Source organism: Bacillus rossius, chromosome 10 (genome assembly GCF_032445375.1).
Source record: "Bacillus rossius redtenbacheri isolate Brsri chromosome 10, Brsri_v3, whole genome shotgun sequence".
Classification (NCBI taxonomy): domain Eukaryota; kingdom Metazoa; phylum Arthropoda; class Insecta; order Phasmatodea; family Bacillidae; genus Bacillus; species Bacillus rossius.
The window spans coordinates 46,785,671-46,809,923 of NC_086337.1; the positions used below are offsets into that span (position 1 = coordinate 46,785,671).

A 24,253-nucleotide genomic window follows, 5' to 3' on the forward strand; every position below is an offset into this window, starting at 1 on the left:
ACCGAGATAAGTTTGTACATAATTAGTACTACATACAATCAAACCTTAACCTTATTGAGCTGAGTCAAAATTATTATAATATATTATGTTATCAGTGGTACTAAGACTCTTGGGAATTTGGGAGAACAAGTATTGTAATTATTGTAATGCCAGTTTCCTTAGATATTTCAAAACTTGAGATTAACTTTTACTATGTTTTTTTTTTAGTTAACCAAATATATTCCGGGGTAGTTTCACTATCATAAAGTTTCATTTGTTCCACCAATACGTTTGGTATGTACCTTAAAGCTGGGTTCACAATTGAAAAAATAACAGTAACAGTAGGTCGTGTGCATAGGATATGAAATCCATGTTTCCTAACTTAACGATTCACAATGGCAGAAAGTTGGTCGTGTGCATGGGAGCGAGGTCGTGCGCATAGGGGTGAAATGAATATATTTTATTTCGGTCGCGTACGCATGGCACTACAGCCAATGAGTGATTAGCAGGGTGTTTTTTTGGCGGGACTAGAAATATGTTTATATTTGTTAACCATATTGTGGTAAGAAAATGTCGAGATAATAATAGTATTATCGTTATTTTGAAAGTTATATGTTTATTTACTAACACTGCCCACAGATGTCGCATAGTTCGCGAAAGCACAGGTCGTGTGCATGGCTTGCTATGCACTCGCTTAATTTTTTTTAATTGTGAACCCAGCCTAATGTTTACGAAAGTGACTATATTAGTGTTTGTGTGCCTACAAGTGGGTCCGCCATCTTTCCTTGCATCGACTTCCGTTCCATTTTTATTTTCACGAAATTACTCCTAACTTAATATACACCGGTTTTTAAGTCTAATCAAAAGTTTTTGAAAATAAAAGTTTCATCAAAATTTAAGCCTGCAGACCCTGGAGTGTACCTGCGTTTTAAGTGCGTGCGACTAGTTGCAGTAGTGGCATCTAGCGGCGTGGATGGCAAACTAGTAAATTGCCTCGGGCCGTTAGTACGCGAGCTTCACTAAGCGACGAGACACCCCAATACAAAGTACAGGAAGTTGCCAGACCTATCTATATGACCGTTACCGTAGAGTTATGTATTTGCTTCAAATACAGAACAGACACACACTCCATAGACTAAAAGAACCATGGATTATTGGCAAAGATAGCAAACACACACGCGCTCCTTGACTTCTTACCTCCATGGCGAAACGTAACCGGAGCATATAACCTCCTTGGCGGAACCAGCGGCCATGACCTCGTAGCCCGCGACACTAAAGAATTCCACCAGCATTGCGCAGGCGCGCCCACCTGAAAATGGCGGCGCTCAGGATGGAGGTGGGGGTAGACGCTTTCTAGCGACGCGCGCGTTTCCCGTTGACGTCATCGACGAACGTATAGCGTGAGGTAACTAACTCTCCACGCGTTCATGCGCCGCGGAATGAGGGGTACTTTTAACTTCATGCGAGGTAAACGAGTAGTAACTTACTAAACACACAATCCCGGTAATAGCTTTACGTATGACCGTGGCGTGAAGGCTGTCTGTCGTTCGCGCAAATGTTTCGGACACGTTTCCCTTCGTCGTCGCGTCCGCTCGTTTAAAGCTTCCCAAGCTACAAAAGTCCGAAATCTGTGGGCGATATGTGTACTTATCCTAATGTGAATGACGTCTCATTGTCACACGAAAAACCGCTCTGTCTACAATTACGATATCCGAATCTACTGATTTCTACAGTGGTCACCAGATCGTAGTAAATATAGAGCGCCAAAAAATATATTTTTTTATATAGCTTTCTAGCATTGGAAATGAGTACGCAGCTAAGTTATTGAATATTCATTTAACTTTTGAAAGTTGTGGGGGTTCAATAATATGTATTTATTCTGTAAGACAAAAATAAAAGCTAACAAATGAATTCGTGTTTTAGGCCTCTGAAAAGCGCCAGTCGCAAACGGACAGCACTAATCAATATTTTGTTTCTGTCTTCTTGGCTTCAGACCACATCGCATGTTTTTTCCGTTTACCATTACGAAAAGAGAACCGGAAACAGCAAATATCACTAGTGTTCTTCTTATATACTGCCAAAGGACACAGATTAGGACAAAAGGTTCAAGTTAACCAATGAATTCGGACCACCACCCATGACGTCAGTGGGTAAAATGGACCAATCAGCTTTCTTGAAACAAATAAGTAAAAAGGATTTACCTTGCAATGCACATATTTTTTTCTGATACGTAAAACGATCCAGTGTGGACTATTAAGACAATTACATTCAACTGAAAATATAAGGTTTCGTAGAATTAAATGTGGCTTGTGACACAAACCTCAGATGTATTATTTTAAAATAAATTTTAATGAATATTAGAAGGTCTCGTATGCAGTCATATCTAACTAGGGCATGTTGTAAGAATAACCAAGGCGGGGCAAAGGTTACAATTGTGTCAATGGGGTATAACACACAATTGAAATCACTGCCAAATACCATCATGTTCCGGCCAAATTCTAAAAACTGTAAAACTTCGTGTCTGTAAAAGTCTGTTCTGTGTGCCCGAAGGTGCGTTCACTCATACAGTTAGCTTTCATGTCCAAATTTTTAACAGAACAATAAGAAAAAGAAAGAAATAAATATTAAATGGACCGCCTGGCGCTTGCCTCGTCCTGAGGCCCTGGTTTTTGAAGTGGTTGTCAGATTTAGAGGTAATTCTTGTAAGAAAATTACATCGGTAACGTGAGCGTATGCTAGATTGTATAACGCATGATATTCACATGCCATCTCCACTGCGCAGACTTTTCCGTCGTTACTGTCGGAACGCTGGCCATCACCAGCTAGTTTTCTACAGTTTTTTGAGTTTGTAACGAAGGCGAGGCGTGGCAGGCCTTGCGGTGTTCTATGGCCTGTTTTAGCCACGGCCAGGGAGTGAGCTCTCTGTGATCGAGGACTGTCCGGGACAATTTTATTTCGTCGGCGGCTGCGACTGTTACGTCGAGATTTGTTTCTCTTCGAGTCCTACACCGTGCAAGTCCTCGGCAATAACCCCCCCCCCCCTCCCCCCATTTTTTTAAAAGTGAAAACTTCTTTAGCCGCGTTGAGCAATTTTTGGTAGGGGCAAACTCACGGGTTCGCGTCACCGACATGCTAGTGACGTGTTTAAAGTTATAAGTATTTCATTCTATTTTTATTTTCCATTGAAATTTTAACGTTATTGTGTGGTACATATTGCGAGTAGTTAAGTTGAGGTTATGTTTTTTTTCTCTTTTGTTTATATACGTAGTGAATTTCTTCAAATGTCAGGTTATTGATTTATGAGTGGTAATGTTAATTATTTGTGTATTTAAGTTCTTTTTTTTTTTCAGTGATTAAACTTCATTTCTTCTAATTTTAAAGTTATTATAGGTAGGGACAAAACTTATGGGTTCGCGTCACCGACATGCTAGTGATATAATACGAAAATCCTTTTCTTACGTGCTTATACCCCTAACATCTCTTCATCATTCCTATTCCTCTTACCCCGTTCGGCCGTCTGAGATTCCTGCAATAATTTTCTTGTCGTGAGTGTTTACCTCCTCCATGTCTTGTTTCAAGGGTTGCTGTCACAACTTAGAAACATCACAAGGTACAATTTTCTAAGTTATGCCTGTTCTAAGTCGAAAGTGTTTGTAAGTTATAACAATTGTGATTCGGCATTGTGTTTCTAATTTACGTGTTTTTAAGTTACAAAAGTTGTAAGTTGTGTTTTATAGATAGTAATTTCCTAAGTTATTTTGTTTTTAAGTTCGTGTTGCGTGTTTATAAGTTATAACAGTTCTAATTTGTGCGTTTCGGCGTTATGTATTTATAAGTTTACGTGTTTTCAAAGTTATGTTCGTTATAACTAATTACAGTTCTAAGTTAAGTTGAGTATTTTTTTGAGAATTATAAGTTCTGTGTTTCTAAGTTACGATGTTTCTGAGTTGTGTATCTCTAAGTTATTTTTTTCTAAGTTACGAAGTTTCTGAAGTTGCGTGTGGATCCCTTGTTCCAGCAAGGGTGACGGGTTTCTTGACAGTGCACGCTGGAAGGGGAACCGTTCGTTCCGGAACTCCCGGCCGTGTACTCGGCTTGTCGGTGTTTGAACCGTTGTTCTCCGGACGCGGTGACACTTGTGCCGCGCTTGCCCGGAGCCCGTGTTACCACACTGCTTTGCGTGAAGCGGCGCGGTGAAATGGGGCAGGTTCCAACAACTGTCGACACTGACGGTGCGTCTTTACCCTAACTCAATCTCGACTACACGTACTTAGGTTTTCACCTGGTATTCATAATGCCTTCCCCCTTCCCTCCCCCCTCAGGAGCCCTTTCACAAAGCTCGACAGTTGAAGACAGCGACTTTACCGAACGGTGACCGAGCATTAATTTTTTTTTATTTTTTTTTTTCAACTCCAACGGGCAGGTCGACCACATCTAGTGCGGTTGCAAAGTCGGCAAAAAAAAGTGGAGTTGTCTCTCGTCCATCCATAGCCAACGGCCTGTAGTTGCACGCACAGCCAGCGTGTTGACGCGTTTTTACAACGCGTGTGCACATCCGCTATTAACAGGATAATAAACGGAGGTGCTTATTACGTAAAGTTAGAACGTGGCTGGAACAGCCTATTATTATAGCGCGGCGCGAAACGTACACTCACGTTATGTCGAACGCACTCGCATGTTCACACACGTCCGAGCGCCTCGGCCTCCCATGGCAGACTTAACCTATATAAAAGTTCCTGGCAGTCAGTCAGTCAGTGCACTAAAATCCAAATTTCACTTTTTTTTTTTTTTTTTTTGTAGTTTATGGCAGGGCCTATATGATTTTTAAATTCTCCCGCATATGCCAAAATGGTGAAATGAGGAAAGTCGGCCAATGTTATGGACACAATATTTCAAGATTTAAAAAAAAAAATACTTCGAACATCCTGCATTAAATAATATTTTACAATATTAGCGGGTGGATGTTTTGAGTCCAGAAAAAAAAATTAAAAATCTCTTTTCGGAAGCGACCCATTATCACACTGTAGGCGCCAGGTCATGCAGGTTACTTGCGTAGTAAAAAAAAAAAACCTTAATTTTACATGCAAATAATTAATAGAAATAAAATAATGAAAGGACAGGAGTGATATTGTAAATACGATTGGTAAAGTAAAAATTCAATTAAATTAAAATATATATTCAGTACTCAACATTAATATATATATACGTAAAAAATTAATTATTAATTTAGTAAAATAAACGAAATAAATATTAAATAATAATGAAAGTCAATAAAATGCTGAAAATTATTTTAAGTTATTAATTTTAATTATTTATTTTAAAAACAATTTATAATACCATAAATTATACATACGGGAACATAACCTCACATGTAAATACACTTGGAAAGTTTATAATCACAATAAATAAATATTTTTAATAATATGGACCAGTATTCAAGATCAGCCACTAAAGTACATAATTTTTATTTGTATGTAACTTTTTTTTTTCCATCGAGTAAATTTTCGTTGTATGGTGCGCGCGCATCGTAAAAATTCACCGTCATACTTTTTTTTTGTTTTTGTTTAATAATGTGTCCAAAGAAGTATAACTTAAAAGAATTAACTACCACTCAGAAAATATTAACTATTAAGAAAAAAAGTTTTAATTAGAAAACTATCTTAATTAAATTTAAGTATTTGCTTTATGTATCACATAATTATACTAAAAATTAATTACCATCATGGTAAAAAAATTACTCATCGCAGTCGGTAGGATTCGAACCTACGCTCCCAGAGGGAATCTGATTTCTAGTCAGACGCCTTAACCACTCGGCCACGACTGCATTATATACATTTATTGTATATACATAAATTTATAATGTACTACTTTTTAAATATTTATAGGTTACATGTCATTGGTTTTTAAATTAATATCATTCCGGAAAATTAATTACCCTGTCTGCGATAATTTATCGATAGATCTACTTCAATACTTTTTTTAAAAAAATTTTTTTTTTTAGCCTAGTAACCCGTAAGCATGCTCCGAGCAAGGCGAAACGGTTCCACTATTGGAAAAAAAATTTTTTTAATCACGTTAAATCTTATTATTAAGTCTATAAAAGAAACCCAAAAATTATTTTAGTAGCAATCAATATCAAACATAGAACTCTTTACACGGCTTTAAAATCGGGAAACAAATTTTATTTATATGCTGCCGTCCTAACATGTTCTTTTATTTCTATTATAACATTTATTTTTTTTTACCTTTGGTTGTTTTGTTCATTGTTGTTTATTTATAAATTTAACCATAAAAAGGTATTTTACATAATGGTATGGAACATGTCAAGAAATATCAGTTAAATATTAGATATACATGTACAGTATACAAGTACAGACATGAAAAAATAATAATATTAATAATACATATACTACAAATATTGCCTAAAAAATATAACGTACAATCATTATCATACACGATACACTTATGGTCGTAAATAGTAATACAGTACATATATACGATGTACGTATAAGATCGTTGGTTTTTCCACACGTCAGGGGTGAACGTTATAGCTCACTCTGGACGTATATATTTATGCCTCCGGTTTTATGATATTTCACTCATTGAAGAGTGGCCATAATATACAAAACCAACATGGTCCTACACTACAGACATCCGTCTACGTCAATCCGAACCTGAGGGCGGCGGCCCGTGTCCTTATTCTAATGCGAATTACGTCACATTGTCGCATGGAAAACAGTCCTGACTACAAAACTGCGTTTTCCGATCTCAGAATCACGGTCCGAATGTAATGATTTCTAAATAAGTCAACAGAGCGCCAAAATAAATGCTTTTCGATTGTTTTTGGTTACTATATTCATGTTTTGTAAATGTGTTCACAGCTAAGGCCGGGTTTATAGAAAACGCAAGAACGCAGAAACGCAAATACGGTAAAAGTCCAACCTTAACTCTTCTACCAGCACGTTTATAAAAAACGCAAGACACGCAATAACGCAAGAACGCAACGCAGAAGTTGTTCAACTTTCTACTTCTTGCGTTTTCTCCTTGCGTTTCGGCCTTCTATACTGGTTGCTTAGTATGTGGAAACTGAAACTGTCATGTAAGTAATGCATATAGAAGGCTCTGCGATTGTAATTAATTGTTACGCTTGTGTTTATTTATGTTTTGGGCTGGCATTCTTCTAGTGAATACAGCTCAATGGAGGAAGCTGATGAATTTCTTGTTCAGCTTATCCATAATTTTCCCTGCCTGTACGATAAGTACAACAAAGATTTTAAAAATAATCATGACTTATTCCTGAAATTTTATTTTTTGACGTTGGAGATGGCCGGCGTCCTTGCGTTTTTTATAAACGACTGTGAATTTCTTGCGGTTGTCGCGTCCTGCGTTCTTGCGTTTCTACGTTCTTGCGTTTCTGCGTTCTTGCGTTTTCTATAAACCCGGCCTAAGTTTTGAATGGGTTCAATAACCATATTTATTTTTTATTCTGTAAGGCAAAAGAAAATGTTAATATATATTTGGTATTTTATGTTTAGGTACCTTTTGAAACGGAAACCGGAAAACAACAAATATGACGATATTCATTCTCCTATGCTACCAAAGGACACAGACTGGGACAAAAAGTTCAAGTTGACCGATGTATTCGGACCATCGCCCACACCACGCACGACTTCAGAACGTCACGTGGACATGACCCAAACTGTGTCCGACGGACACTGATCGCTGATTGGTTCACGTGACCCTCTGACGTCACGCGTGGTTGTGGGCGACGGTCCGAGTCTCCCTGGTCCGAATTCACGGAACCAAGAGTACTTCGTCTAGCTGTGGTTAGCACTTCTGAGTGCTCCACAGCCGACCGAGGCTAAGAAATGCGTCTGTGTGCTTCCTGAGCACATACAGTTGTTGAGCTGTGAATAGGTGGTTGTATTGACGACCAATGAGCTTGGTTACACCTGGGAAGCTAGATCCACGACCCCGACTAACTTAGTCCCGGGGAAGACAGTGGTCAGTGGGTTTTTTTTTTTTTTTTTTTTAGTGGGGGAACCCCCCAGGGGGTCCGCCCCGCCAAAAAAAAAAAAGTGCTCTTTATTTTAAAAAGGGCGAGTACAAAATACAAACATGGAGGGGAAAAATTGATTACAAGAAAATGATAGAGATATTACAATATTATACATTACATGGCACTGGGCCCCTCCCAACAATAGAGAGAGTCCTTGGGGGCTGGTGGTGATGTGTGGTGATGTCGTTGTTTAGTGACGGACTTCACAAGTGAAGCGCACGAAATGGCGGACAGTACTGCCCCCCCCCCCCCCTTCCCTTTTCCAATCCGAGGGACAGCAGCTCCAGCAAATGGAAAGTTACGTGTCCACACGGATATGTCCGGTGCGGACGGCGAGGCGGGCCTTTTCCACTGCTATATATATGTATATATACACACACACACACACACACACACACGCACATATATATAGACGTGATAACGTCTTATAAATCGATGAACGCCGGCTGCACGCACGAAAAAGCATGACTCATTGCCGAGTTCCGCCTGAGCCGAGCGTGCAAGAACCGACCAACCACCGTTGCGAGAAAATCTTTTATAATATCAAACAGGTTAAGGCATGCTTTTTAACTATTTGTTCGTGATTGTATTTAAACAAATGATTTAAATTAAAATTGCAAAAAAAAAAAACAGTAAATAATATTTGAAAATTTAAAAGTATGCGATTTTTCATCAATGTTTTCTTATGACATTATCACGTAAAATTATCGTCCGTAAACCGACTTTACAGACAACCCCCTTTTTTTTTAAATTAAATTAATATCTCATAATCTTGAAACGCAATCTCATTGGTTGCCATTTGTTACGCAGTGGACGCGATAGTGAAATGTTCCGAAATGTTCTCGGGAGATCCCGTCTCCGTTTCCGTTCCATTGCAGCACGGGCCTAACCGGTTTCCAAAACCCTGATATTCCGTAAGTGTTTCTCTCTCTCAAAGCGAGATGGATACCTCAGCTGCGTGCCTGCGCAGTGACGCAATGCCGCTTTTCGAAGAGGCGAACTATTTCTGAAACTTGCAAAAGCCAGCGCCAGCAACGAGCAACAAGGTGGCCACAACGCTCGTCCCACCCCCCCCCCCCCTCCCACCCCCAGTTTATAACAACGGATAGGTTTGAAATAAGCTCTTTTAATAAACATTCGCCGGGTTTGCGATACGTACGCTGCTAATGATTCAACTCAGCTGCTTTTTCGATAAAAAAATGTAATGTCTTTCAACTGTTTTTTTTTTGCCAAAACTAAAATAGTAGTTTAAATAAATGTGAAACCATTATATATATATATATATACATAAGAACTTAATACTGTTATGTACCTATGCTTGTACTCAACGGATTGTTTATTCTGGAGTTACAGGCTGTCAATAAGAAAATCAAGGCAGTTCTTGCGTACAAATTGCGGATATAACGTGTAGACAAACATTTGAACGACTAATTAGTTGCGTAAAAGTTGGGTATTCGCGTAGTCTCGAAATACATTTCTAATTTCGTATTAATAATATTACAATGCATAAATTGCAGTGCTTGATCCTTCTTGGAACTTTATTTTAAAAAAAAGTGAGCTAGTCTATCAGTCGTCGCCAGTGATGGTAACGAACAAGTTAATATGTTCTCATGTTGAAACTCAGACACGAAATTTCACGTATAACTTTTAAAAATAATGCCGAGTGTGATAAATAAAATAGTCGCTTTTCAAATACAAAAAAAAAAAAAAAAAAAAAAAAATTGGATGCGAATCACGCAAACGTTCTGCGTTTCACTTATTCCTCCGTTGTTCTTCGTCGGTCGGAAGATTTTTCCTTTACTCGGTGCCTTGCAACCGACGCGACCACAGATGTATAATAGCTTTGTCTTCCGGAGGTGTTCGGTTGGCCCACATCCTGCCACGCGGAAGTGGACGGGGTAGTCTGGCAACGTCGCAACTACACTACTGATACGCGCACGCGCAGCTTTGGTCACGTACATTAAAAACATGGCGTATGTACACTGAGAACACAACCAACATTTAGCTCCTTACAGAGAGCGCGGACCGTAACTGGAAGGGGGCAGACGGGGCTTGTGCCCCGAGCACCGAGTTTTGGAATGGAAAAGGGGGGGGGGGGGGGGGGGGAGGAGGAGGAACTAAACTGGCAGAGTTGTTACTACAGATATTAATTTCAATATCGTAGTGTTAGAACACAAAAAAAAAAAAAAAAAAAAAGTTGACGGGCAGACGAACAGAATCATTGGCATTGAAAGATACATACTACATGTAAATCGTAGATAAAAAAAACTGGTATTTTTCGCATACTAATCAACTTGCACTGTATTAAAAATTAAATTAATGCAAATAAATATATTTATTTACCATATAAGCTGAATCAGGAATATTTGGAACTGTGGGATTAATATGCGGTGGCGATACGAGGTGTTGCAGGGAAAGGTTTTGGTTTGGTTGGTTTTGAAAAATAAGAGGGTGCCAAGATGAGTACTTTCCCCGAGTGGAAACTGGTATAGTTACGTCCTTGCGGATAGGGGGACTGCAGTAATTGTAAATGTGTACACGATCCAGAAGACATGGCAGGCGATTGAATGTCGTCTGGACATCACCAAGAGCTGAAATGGTGCGCATGTCGAAGTGTACTAAGCTAATTATATAATTTCATTATTTTCTGTAGACACATTACATACTCTTTTTACAATAACACTTTAGAATCTCGACAATCATTCTCGATGACTCTCTTAACAGAATTTGTTTTCGGGTCCCTTTTTTTTTGTCATCAGATATTTACCAAACGATATTTTCGAGATGTAAAAGTTCACGTGAGTGATCATAATTACGAACATTTCCGTGAGTTTTAACGCTATTAAACAATATTCAATAATACCTGTTGAGAAATTTGAGACAAAACATAATACGCAAGGCCGCAAGCATGAAAAATTTGTAAGAACATGACATGGCAAACATGATAATCGAAACACTATGCAGCGGGATATTCATGAGAACTGCCAAACCAGCAAGATATAGCACAGTTATCTCACTTTCAAATAAGAGAATGGTTGTCGACGGACCAGCGTTCCGCGAGGGCATAGGCGTGCCCAGACATTTCCATTAGGGAGGGGGGGGGGGGGGCTGCTAAATTTTTAAATCAGAAGCTGAATTTAGAATGTTAAATAGCCTAAATACATTCACTCATTGCCGTGTTTATATTTTTGTGCAGTATCAACGAGATATGTTTACTAGTTAATATATTTATATCCGTATAATTTTAACAATCTTGAAAATATGTTTTTTTTCTTCCATAGACAATGTTTAAAGGGTACTTACACATTTCCCCCCCTCGAATTTTCCAATAGCTTGGTCCAGATCTACCTTGAAATGAACTTCTTTTTAGTGAATGCAAACACAGCAATTCAGACAACAGAACTTTAACAAACCTCTTAATTTTTTTTTTTTGCTTGGCCATGACCTCGTGTTTTAAATAAACTAAGGCTGCTGTATTTCCAGAACGATAAAATGTTTAAAAATAATGTTAATTAGCACGCTGCAATACTGAAAAACAGTTTAAGTGTCACAGTGCCAGGAATATACGAATATTAACGAACGCATTAGAGAAAATGCCGATCTGAGTGATTACATTAGGGGGGGGGGGGGCATGGCCCACCTGGCCCCCCCTGTAGGCACGCCTATGCGCGAGGGTCAAGCAGGGTGACATCACGGCCCGATGTTGGTAGCGCCGATAATAATATTCATGCGCGCGCGGTGTACACAAACCCACCAGCGCGCATGTATCTGCGCGCTACGGGCTGGCGTCTTTCCCTGGCGATGACGTCACCCGACATCAGCGCGCCCGTTTTAGACCCTGACACACTTTTTTCTCTTTCCTTCTTTCGCGGTGCGTGTGTTGTCGCTTCGTCCCTCTCTTCCTCCCTCCGGCGTATTTTTGAGGGGACGCGCCAAACGATTTTGCGCTCTCTCCCCTTCGTTTGTTGGTGCGGACGTTTGGCAGCCTTGTTTGAAACCGACGCAGCTTTCCAGCGAAGGAACCAGCTGCCTTGCCCTTGCCTTAGTCGCAGTCCGAACCGGCAGGCGGCGACTATCGCTCCGTGTTGTGGACATATTCAGGTAAGCCTAGGCTACATAGCATGTAAATAGCACACTCGCACACGCACAGCACAGAATTCGAATCCAACAAAACGTTTCTAAACATTCCCACTGTCGCCCACCCACCTTCCCACTTATTCATTTACTTTATCAAATTTTACATTTCTAAATTAGAATTTTTTCAACAATTATAAGAAGCTGTTGTTTACCAAATCCACGCATTTAATTTCGCCGTTTTATTTTTTTTAACGATTAGGGATGATTAACTACAAAGCATTGCCTCGCAAAGAAATACATTCGACTTCCTTGCGTGCGTGCTTTTACGATTGCAGCCCAGCCTTTAGTAAGTGACGTTATTCATTGAGCTGGAAGAGTTAGTTGACTCGGCTCTTGGGGTACTGTTTTTATTTTTAATTTTTAATATAGACTTAATAGCGACGGTATAACTGGGAAAACGATTAAATCTCAATCTTAACTCAATCGGTCATTGTTAATTTGAGTTTAGCTAAAACTTTTTTCTAGTTTTATCTAACCCCAATACACTGCCGCGTCAATAAACACAGGTTGTGTGTTATTGTTGTGATGACATGTATTAGATGATCCATTCGACAAGAGTTTGTCGCCGTGGTGACTTTATACAAATGTAAATAAAGCGTTTCGAAATTCACTACTTTATATTCATTCATAAATAAATTCAGATTGTGCGGCTGTGTTCCCAAATCCTTATTTGTTCTCTAAAACCTATTGCTAATTTAAAGTGTCCTCGTGGGGTCCATTTACTAAATTCCTAGGGTGACGTTATCTATGAACCTATGAACTTTTAAGTATTTTAGGACTGATTCACTATGCTCTATAAGTCACCTTATATGTATCGCGTGGCCTACAGTTATTACGTCAGTGACCGGCTCTAAGGCAAGAGCGTATGCAGTTCAAAACTGCTTGGATTGTGAGAAGGGGGGGGGGGGGGGGTTCGGAATTAAATCTGTTTCAAAGGGGATGAGAATCTCATGACTTCTCACAGATAACAAAGTAATTACATACTTACTTTCAAAGTATTTAAACCCCTTTGGTTCCTCCAGAATTTTTTTTTTTCCTTCATCCACCTTGGAATGGGGGCCCCCCTGGAGACGCAATAATTTTTCCGACAGTTTTAAGGACATAGTTTTATTGTATTGTTTGATATTGGAAATTGCATCGATCACCTATTAAGGGGTTTACAAATACCATAAATGTTGTCTATGCCTATTACTTATTATATTTGAACAATAAATGTCAATGACTTCGCAGAGGATATTTGTATCAGTTATTTTTAACTTCAGGCATTCTAATAAAATTGTATACTATGTTTTAAGATAGCAAGGTTTTTAAGGAAAAAAGTACAGTAAATTGTTGTGGCCTAAAACTGTTTGAACCAAGATTGCGTGTGTGATTACCTCTCTCTTCACTTTTTTTATTTATTAATTTAAAACGATTAACTTAAACTTTAAAAAATACTAATGACATTTTTTTGAGACATCAGGTTGTGTTAGAATTCGGACATAATTTAACGACCAGTTTCTCAGCACTGAATGTAGAATTTACATTAAAGGTTCCTTTGGTTAATCAAGGCCGCATCAGTAACTGACGCATTCAAACTAACCGAAACAGCTATTAAGTTATTGAACTGAAAGGATCACATGAAGTTTTGCAAAATAAATATTAAGTTTTTTTTATTAACACTGGTACCTGAAATTCTTATTTTTTTTTTATTTGACTTTCTGTTTCAAAACACTTTTAATGTCCAATGAATCGAAAAAGTAGTTTATAGAATATTGGGTGTTAGTCTTCAAATAATTGTTTCATAAGGCATTAGTTAGCCTACACTTAGCGTCCAGATATATAACATTGGTTTTCAGAAATACAACTATAAACCAATTCGTAAATAACTGGGTAAATCTTTTACACATGACTCAAACCAGGGGCGCAACAACTGAATTTTCAAAGGGGGGGGGGGGCAATATACCTTTTTATAAAGAATCATCGATCCCCCCTATTGAAGCGGGGGGTACGGGGGTCCTCCCCCGGGAAAATTTGTATTTCAAGGTGAAAAATGGTTCTATTTAAGCAGTTTTATTATCTAAAAATTGATTACACAGCACTTTCTTTGCCCCCGTTTGCCCCCACTTCAAGGTTTCAGAGGGGGGAGGGGAAGGGCAAAATACCCTTCCCCCCCCCCCTGTTGTTGCGCCACTGACTCAAACAGTGTGTCACGCAACAGAAGCATGGCTACGCAACGACGAAATCTAGCAACTCTTCCGCTTCCGGTGATAAAAAAAATATTGTACCAGCACAATGAGGCCATATATCCGTTCGCTCTATACAGAATGATTTTGTATTCACTCGAAAAACTTCGGCTGCAGGTTTTTCACGAAATAAATAAATAAATAGACTTCATGTTTAAAATTCTTTTAAAGTATGAAATCAGCCAGCAAAACTCACCAATGTAATCGAAGCAAGGCTTGCTAGGCCCGTAGAATAATGGCGATTCTCATTTGCGTCTTCTTACAAATAGCAGACCACTTTTTCAGAACAATGGTAAATTTTATTCACAAAATATGAAATCGAGTGTAGCCCCAGGATTTTATTTTATTTTTATCTTCTATTTTTTTAGATCAGTATTTAATAACTTGTTCAAATTTTCACACGGACATTTTTATACCAATTAACAAATACTAGGCCTACACAGGGTTCTATTGTAGGTATTTGTTAAAATATTATTACATTTTCTACAGCACATAAACTTCATACTATATTAATAAAGAAAAGCATTAAATTCATAATAAAATTATATTTAAAAAAATAATGCTTTTATTGTATGAACTAAAAAAAGACAAATAAAAATCTTTAAATTTAAGTAATTTGTTCAACAGTGATGGAATGAACTATAATTCTGTAAGACGTATTTTATTTAATAAGCTTAAAATAAGAATCAAGTAATAAACAAAAAAAAATTAATTTTAATGAAAATAAGCGTGGGTTGCTTCATATTAGTTGTCTAGAATTTTCTACCACTAATGGCTCTTTAGGACACAGCCAGTAAACTGGCGCACGAAAAACCCTTACGGGTCTGTCCGCATGCGTGTAGTTGTAGATACTTCGTCCCGTCGTCCTGTGTGATCCTTCTCTGTATCCTTGTCATTGTAGAGTATCAATACAGATTACGGTATGTTACTATGCGAAAATCGCGAGAAGCCACGTTGTTCTCGGCTACTACTGTAAGCCTATATGCCAATGGATTATTAGTGTAAGTAACAATGTAAGTTTTAAGTAGTTCCTTATTTCCGGATAGTTTATATCAAATTTTTATAATCCATGTCTTCAAAATTGAATTTACGTTTGTCAACTGTACAGTTTTAATTTAAAATCACAAACACATTCAACTGCCTACTTTGTTTTAATTTGTTACATTAATATATAATTGTATAGTACACAGAAGAATTGCTCCTGGGAACAATGTTCCGCAAAGTTTTGTACATATTAAATGAAAATATATTTTTTGACCTATAAAGTTTTGCATCGCAAACACATCCAATTCTATTTTTTATCTTAATATGTTATGTTTAAGATAAAACTGGACACACACTAAGGAACAATGCCCATAATTCCTGTATCCGCCACCGATTGGTAGAACGGGCAGTCGACATCATAATAGGTACGGCCGAACTTTGGAAAGACCCGACACTTGGAACCGTAGTTGCATGGATACGTGCCTTGTTGCTGAGGTTTCCACCATTGTTGCCAGGACGTCGCCGAATTCGGCTCATTGAAAAGTCTTCCGCTACACTACTATTAAAGCACAACACAAATTTACTTTGCCACATTTATATTAAATGTACCTTGTATTTAAAATAATATTACAGCAACTCAAAACCAGAAAATACAATTTTTCACAGTTTCAACGTTCAGGCCTACTCTCCATACCCAACAACGTATTTTTTAAATCATACGCACTGACCTTAGCAGTAGAGCCAATATTGCGTTTCAACGTTTCAACTGTAAAATTCTCTGTTGTCAAGCTATAAATGAGATTCAGTTGAACTGTGTATATATTTTTTATAAAAGAAGACGGCAAAATATTTTGTTTTCGTACTTATTTTTTTCTTGTGTATGTACCTGGATGTAGAGATGAGTGTATCGTAAATATGTGTGCTGTGGGCGGCAGCCATGCCGAAGGTGAAGTCTGAGAAGCGCAGCGAGGCACACGCAGCCGAAGGCGACGCGGGCAAGAGGGGCTCCGGCTGGTCGGGCGGTCAGCTGTTCGGCAGCGAGACCACGGAGACCACCTTCCAAGGGGCGGGCTTCAAGGACAAGGACAAGGCGCTGGAGACCATCCGGCTGCTGGAGGGCCGCGACGTGTCCTTCCAGTTCCAGATCATCAACTCCATGTACCACCGGGCCAAGGTCATCCTCAAGAGGACCAAGGACGCCGAGAAGGTGAGTCGGAACCCTCTGCAGGACCTAGCAGCAGGGGCGCAACAACAAGGGGAGGGGGCAAGGGTATTTTGCCCCCCCCTCCCCCTGAAACCTTGAAGTGGAGGCAAACAGGGGCAAAGAAAGTGCTGTGTAATCAATTTTTAGATAATGAAACTGCTTAAATAGCACCATTTTCCACCTTGAAATACAAATATTCCCGGGGGAGGACCCCTGGACCCCCCCCCCCCCCCCGCTTCAATAGGGTGATAGATGATTCTTTATAAATAGGTATATTGCGCCCCCTTTGGAAATTTAGTTGTTGCGCCCCTGCCTAGCAGGGGATACTTTAATCTTTCGGATCCCTTTTTGGGGTGTGTAAAATCATAGCTCTCGGTGAATGGAACGGCGGTCGAATGAATGGAAATGTGTAACCAAAGAATAAAACTTTATAACATTGCAACTATCCTTTATGTTATAACTTATACTCATAAAAATGACAATTTAAAATGTACATTAGAATCAGTGTTATGTTTTTTAAAATGTTTCAGGTTAATATTTCATTTTTAAGAATTCTACGTTAAATTTTGTGTCTTCAGTTTCGTATTATTGGTGTATTTGCAACATGAGAACACATGAATTTGCTCGTTACCCAGGTTAGATGTTACACATTTCTGGTGAGTGCTGAAAGACTAGCTCACATTTTCTTTTAAGGGAAACATCTTAGCAGCTGGTAGGGCAAGTCAGTACATCGGTGGCTTCATCAAAGCATAACGAAAAAAGAGTAACGCTCGGAGGGTATTCAAAAGTGTTACGAGAATTTTTGTATCATACTTCAGCTTTCAGGTTACTTGTAGAAAACACAGATTGCAGCAGCGGCAACCAGCGTTCCCAGATGTATCCGAATTCGGGTACATGGAGGCTACCCAAATTACTATATCTGTACCATGTACGCAAATGTACCCAAATTTAGGGGAAAAAATGGAACAATATTCACATGGCATGGGAAACCATTTGGTGGAAAACAGTCTTTGCCCTGGCCTTGCCTTTTTTGATTTTTGAAAACAGCAGGTTGTCTGAGAATCACAGGATCATGTGTTGCAGCTAGTATCAAGTAAATAGTAGGGAAGTGACAACAGGATCAGGGATCTCTCACTGAAAATCAGCCTCTGCTACACTATTAAAGCTCAACACAAAATTGAGTCACCATACATAATATTACAGGAAGTACTTACAATAATTTTACACCAACAATTAACCTGAAACAAAAAAAAAAAATTCACATGTGGCTGGAAAATTATAAATTAACACTGACATTAATCTCCCCCCTCCTTCCCCTCAACAATGCATTTTAAAACCCTACGCACAGGCTTAGCAGTATAGAGCTAATTCTGCATTTGAACTATATAATTTTATGTCACGCTATTATGAGATTTAACAGAACAGTGTGACACTTGTGACATTAAACACCATTCCTTCAAACACACTTCTCCCCTCCCCTCATACCATGCTAAATTAATGATCATGTATTTAATTACAGCCATACTATTCTTGAAACATCAACAATTACCCATGCCACATTATTGAAAGTTAAATGTAAGGCTTTCACTACTAGAACACAAATTTTGCTGAAAGTAGATGCATGTTTTGTTACTGCAGGTAAAGAACCTCACTGAAGCTGTGGAAACGTTTGACGCGTGGCTGAACGACTACCGAGCGCACAGCAGGGCAAAGGAAAACTTCCCCTACCTGCCGCTGGACGTGGTTGAAGGGTACGACAAGTTGGCAGAGCGCTACGGCATCAAGCAGCCCGAGAACGGGACACCGAGTTTCCTGCAGGTACGCTTCCTGCCATTGCAAGTTGTGGTGAGGTGTATGTTTCAAGTTTTTTTAAATTATAACTTTTGTTTCGAACCTGTAAGTTTTACACATTTCTGTATTCTGTTCGCAAAGTTGTGGTGATGTGATAAAACTATTCAATCATTATTTAACCCTCTGAACACTTACTTGAATTTTACAACAGGTTTCCTGGTGAAACTAAAAATGTATGACCAAAAAGGTTTTAATTCTAAGAGTTATTTATAGGTAATATTAATTCTTAAAATACAGTGAATATGGTAAACATTTCAATTATTATCAAGAAATATTGAACACTAACTACATTAGCATTGTTTACTTGAAGTAATTGTGGCCATTGTTTCGATTTTAACATTGATCACGAATGTTCTACCATTATAGGTATTAGCATTATTGGTTTATCTGTAGTCGATGTTTCTCAGCATCTAAATTTTACTTCTGGATTATGCAGGGAAACTATGTAGTAATGGAAGAGAACCAAGGTTGAAGATGGTAAATGGCCTTAATCACCACTAAATTGTTTGTACCTAAAATTACAAACTAACTAAGTTCTATAGTGCTAGTTTAAAATATTTTTAATGAAATCCACTTTTTCTTTTCCTAAATTTTCGTTTTATTTATTCTTACAGTTGTGCAATAGCAAAGAGTATTTTTCAGCATTTTCAGTTTATTCTGGAGCCTAGATATGTGCATGATTTTAGTTACATACATTCACTGTCAATTATCATTTAAGGAAGTTTTAAATCAAGATGGTCCTGAATTCAAGATAGTCTTTTGATAAACTTTTGGTATGATGTTGGTTTTGGGGTCTATGGACCATGAAACAAAAAAACTATATAAAAATTATTCCGGAAGTCGCACCATGGTAACGACTACAATAGGTAGTATTTATTCGAAATCTACCTGAAAGTTACTCTTTGGCCTGGCCTCGACCAGCAGGCGTTAAATTATCGCATCACACATTCGTCTAGAAATTCCGTGAGTTACAGACGACACAACCATTTTGCCCAACGGTTGAGATTAACTTGTACCATGCAGTTGCCTTCCTTTACAAAGTCAGAAACAAAGGGAGGCAATCCCATGGTCACACTGGCCAATCATAAAACAAAAACAAGTACATGACCACTTAGGGAAAGTTTGTTCCCTGAAAGTCTGGACATTCACATCATATCATAGTGGTTTGTCCTGATTGGTTGGTTGGCTGAAAAGAGCACCCCACAAACCTCCTGGGCTGTTGCTACGGAGCCATGCACATGTGTGATGGGTTTTCCAGTGACACATTTCTTGGATACAAAAAAAATTTACCTCAGGGTGCCAGTGTGTCCCGTTGCAGTATTTCTTTCTTTTAAAACCTTCAGGAAATTTGAAGTTTGTCCAAATGCAACTAACACACATGTTAACTGACCCAAAGAAAGCCATAGAACAATAAAATAACAAAAAAAAAAAGCCTCAAACTGTATGTAAAGCCCAACAAAAATTAATATTTATTTCAGCACAATCAAAATACCTTAAATGCCCTATGCATAATAGAAGAAACATGATTATGAGTCAATTCTGAACTCTTAACAAAAGAATTACATAAGTTAGTTAAAGTGTTATTATTAGCAGAAGGCAGGATTATGCTACATGACAAACAAATGCACGAGAGGCATTGTGTTAAATTTACATAAATAACATTTAACTAATAGTAATGACGAGGAAATTAAAAATAAGAATTGATATGGCGTGAGAGATTGCGGGGCGGGTCTAGCAGGCTCCGTGACTCGTCCTGGGTCAGGTCTAGCTGTGAAAACGTCTCCCGGGGCCCTGCTGGCAGGTGTACAGGAGCGCGGAGGGCGACCTGAAGAAGCTGCGAGTGCTCAAGGTGGACAAGGACGACGACGCGAGCGTGACGTGGGACGTGCACCGCAACCGGAACCTCAAGCACGTGTCGGAGCGCATCCGGGCGGAGCACCTGCCGCTGTACGAGACGGACCTGCAGTACCGCGGCCTGCCCAGCCGGGAGCATGTGGAGATGGTCATGTGGGGCTACAGCCCGGAGCCCACCAAGGTCAAGAAGGTGATGGCCCAGGTGGACGAAAAGCTGGGCGCCCCCGAGACGGTCGCGGCGCCCGTCACGGACGCCGACGTGGCCAGCGAGAACGGCGACGACGGCAATCCCGAGTAGCCCTGCTCGCTTCACTGTACCTGTCGCCGTGGACAATTTTTTTTTTTTGTGATACCTGTCAGGCTTTTGTGAGTTTCCTCACAAAACTTCAAATTGGCCAGTCACATGCGCGTTGCTATATTGTCCGGACACAGTCAAATCTCTTTAACAAGTCTTCTTCACTTCAGGAACTGTAAGGTATACATTTAATCTTACTACTTTCTTCATTCACTGTGGAAAAAAGTTCAGCTTATTGCATCAAATAAACTATTTAAAAAAAAAATGATTTATTTTCTAACATTTCATTGAAGTTAAAAGGATAATTTAAAAAAAAAACTAGAAAATTTAACCTTTTTTAATTATCAATTGGTCAATATAAAGTTTTTGTATTTAAGGGGGAAAAGTAGTAGCTCTGAATGTTTAAGACTAATTAATTATACAATGGGTAGTATTTAATTTAAATTAACAATGTTAACCATCAGATTATTTTGTAAATAGTAGTGTAGTTATTCCTGAAAGATGACTAAAGATCTGAAGCATTATTTTGTTGAAAAGTTTTTCCTGTATACGAGATTTTAATCAAAGCAATTATTTTGTATATATTGTGAAATTTGCTGTTTTAAAGCAAATGTGTAAATAAAATACTTGTAAAAATTATTTCTCATTCTCTTTGGTAATGCAATTATATTAAAAAAAATATCTCCTGTCTTGGAAGAGTAGGTATATTTATATGTATTGCAATTTTCTGAGTCATATAAAATTATAAAACAAAAAACTGACATACCTATAGTTTTATCTCCAAAATGCTAGCACACAAGAATTACGATCATTAATACTGAAATAACAAATTCAACATTCTGTAAATACATTTTTGTTTGTTGTTATAGTCACTTTAAAAAAAAGGGGGGGCTTTGCTCAAGTCCTAGTTGTGGATTACTCACTTTTGTATTACATCTGTCAAACATAAGCACTACCATGTGTTAACTATCACATTAAACATTATTCCAGTTGAAAGTCTGTACTGTGAGCTACCTTCTTAAAAGCCACTGTCTTGTTAAGAAATTTTGTTTGTTATTCCCGTGGATGTGTGTTACATAATTTAGCCTAATTCTTGTTTAAAAAGCGCAGTCCACTTTGACAATAATACTTCACCTCTCAGTGGCAGAATCATGGAAATGGCTCGCTTCCATATGAAAAGACAGTATTGAGACGTCGGAGGTCATTTGCGGTTTTGAAACACTTAGACGCAGCTCATCAATGCTCGTAAATCGTGATCTCTGATCCCTTGCTTCACTGCAAGAGTAATGACATCATCACAACCCCACAATGCTTGCTCTAATACACCACAGTGTGGCTAAAGATTGAGCAGGAAGGACATAAACTGAAAGAAACTTTCTGGATAAATTAGTTTTTAGGTCATAACAATTTTTTTTTATAGTTTATGATAGTAATTTGCCTATACGCCAAGACAGATTTCCTGAGAGAGTAAAAGATCACTATTACGATCCAACCAAATATTTTTAAATGAAACATTTTTTTTTTTTGCAGCCACTCATTCCCGATCTCAGGCATTCCATTAAATAATATGCTTTAACTATAATTATTCATTAATGAACAAAACATGTTGACGGAAAAGAACTGTTTAATATAATATGGCGTCAATAGACTACTTTTCTCCTAAGATGAGGGAGATCAAAATTGCAGTGAACGTGGGTGCCACTTTAAATTGGTGACAAAAAATTTCGTCACTAATCCCTTACGTGTACAAACTTCTCCAACGCGCGCTGTTGAAACAATGTTTCAACCTGTAAGGCGAAACTTGCTAGCAATCCAGCCTCGCACCAGTAGAAAAAACCTCTAGCTCATATGCGACAGTTCTCTTTGGAGCATCCTCAACACTTGAGATTATGGGGACGTTAAACAAAAATTTTGACTTTGTTCTGCATCTAATAGTGGTTACTTATCAATTTGTTTTGAAGACATGTGCTCCTTTGCTGTGATTGTTCTTGTGAATTTTGAGGGGAAAAATAAAATTCATGTAGTGTTATTTGTGTAATTTGGAACAGTCTGAAAACAACCTAAACACACAAAATACACTGCACTGTGAAACAAAATCCTATCTTCACACAGTACGTTGCAAGACATGACTTTAGGCCATCAGAACTACGGTGTAATATAACAGATGCTTGTGAATTATCGCAAATATACTTAAATGAAATATTTTGTTTATAAATTAATACAACATTATTGAACTGATTTTTTTTTATTTAAACATATAACATTTTAAAACATTTTTTGTTAGTACTTCATATCCATTTATGAATAGTTTTTCTAAGTACTTACTTGTTACTTTATACACACTCATGTTCATTTAAACAAACACGTAAAATATTTTATTAGGTAGCAATTATAAAACACTACAAAACTCAATTAAATACACAAACATTTAAACAAATTAAAATTTAGTAAATAAGTTAAAATGAGAAATTTTTTTTTTTTCAAGCTTTACAATTTACTCGAGACAGCTGCAGCTAAAAATAACATAAAATCACAAGAAAAAATGCTAAATTACACTCACAACCATGTAAAAAAACATTTCTTCATTTATCTACTGGGGTGTGACGTCTTGTATTTATTACACCTGCACAACATACATACTTTAATGCATTCACTTTAAATGTTTACCACGCCACCATAAAACACAATATAAATGGAATGTTGAAGGTTTTTTTTTAAAATTAAAATATAAATATATTCAGTAAAACATAATCAAGAATACATCATTTCAAAACATTTATAACTTTAAAATTTCTAAAAAAAATTTCAATAATAACAGGAGGCAAGATTATATGGTTTTATTTTTGGTCCAATTTCATTTTTGAAAAGGAAGGTTTCGTGTTGTTTTTATTTATATAAAAGCTGTTTTTAATACTTAATCCACAAACATATTGGTAAAATTAATAAGCTGTCTTTTTATGGTAAAATAATTTGTAATAAATTGGTCTAAACCAGATAAATTCAGAACAATAAATTTGCGAGCAGTTGTGGTTTCGAAGTGATTCAATAAGAGATGTACAATAAAACCAATTAAATTAATTTTTCTGATCGATGCACTTTTGGTACAATTTTTTTTTCCTGGAAATGACATTCTTTGAATTTAAAATATTAAATAATTACTTTTTTTTTAATGATTAGAATCAATTTTTGGTTCAATGCTACTCAATTTCATGATACAGCAAGCATTTCGGTGCTCTATGGTGTATTAATTCACATTTTGGTGTTATGCGGTGTTGTTTTCGGTTTTATCGCAGTTCACCATATAATCTTGTCCTTAATAATAACTATTAACCTTGTAAAGGCTGACACAGAACGGATAACTAGAGTAGTTGGCTCTACCTGGGGACGGACATACAGAATTGAGGAACAGGTCGTCTAATGGCGGGGGACAATTATACAGGGGAGGGGATTAAAAAGGGGCTAATATTTTTTTTAAAATTGGCTTTAAGATTTTTTTTCAAATTGCAAAATCACCAAACTTTAAGTATCAGAGCAAAAACATTTTAATTGTACCTTCAAATGCTATTTAATAACAGTAAATTACAATCTAATTAGCAAACCCCTTAAATCCCTCAAAAAAAATTTTTACAGGTGAACAAGATAAAACCCTTTAGGTAGTATTAATT

At 37.7% G+C, this 24,253-nt stretch overlaps 2 protein-coding genes and 1 non-coding gene across 3 annotated transcripts in view; 1 reads left to right on the plus strand and 2 right to left on the minus strand.

Moving 5' to 3' along the window:
- The window catches only part of LOC134536085 (hemolymph lipopolysaccharide-binding protein-like), a 42,323-nt gene extending 26,241 nt beyond the window's left edge, over positions 1-16,082 (minus strand). The window contains exon 1 of the mRNA XM_063375619.1: positions 15,994-16,082. The gene's annotated coding sequence lies outside the window, so the exon portion shown is untranslated. The remainder of the gene's footprint in view (positions 1-15,993) is intronic.
- Positions 5,722-5,803, minus strand: Trnas-aga (transfer RNA serine (anticodon AGA)). Its single transcript has one exon. It is a non-coding gene; the product is annotated as a tRNA-Ser (tRNA).
- Positions 11,756-21,227, plus strand: LOC134536084 (uncharacterized). Its single transcript, XM_063375617.1, has 4 exons — positions 11,756-12,139; positions 16,320-16,591; positions 18,227-18,406; positions 20,241-21,227. The coding sequence occupies exons 2-4, from the start codon at positions 16,322-16,324 to the stop codon at positions 20,589-20,591; spliced, it is 801 nt and encodes a 266-aa protein (XP_063231687.1). The 5' UTR covers positions 11,756-12,139; positions 16,320-16,321; the 3' UTR covers positions 20,592-21,227.
- Positions 21,228-24,253: the final 3,026 nt, after the last annotated feature.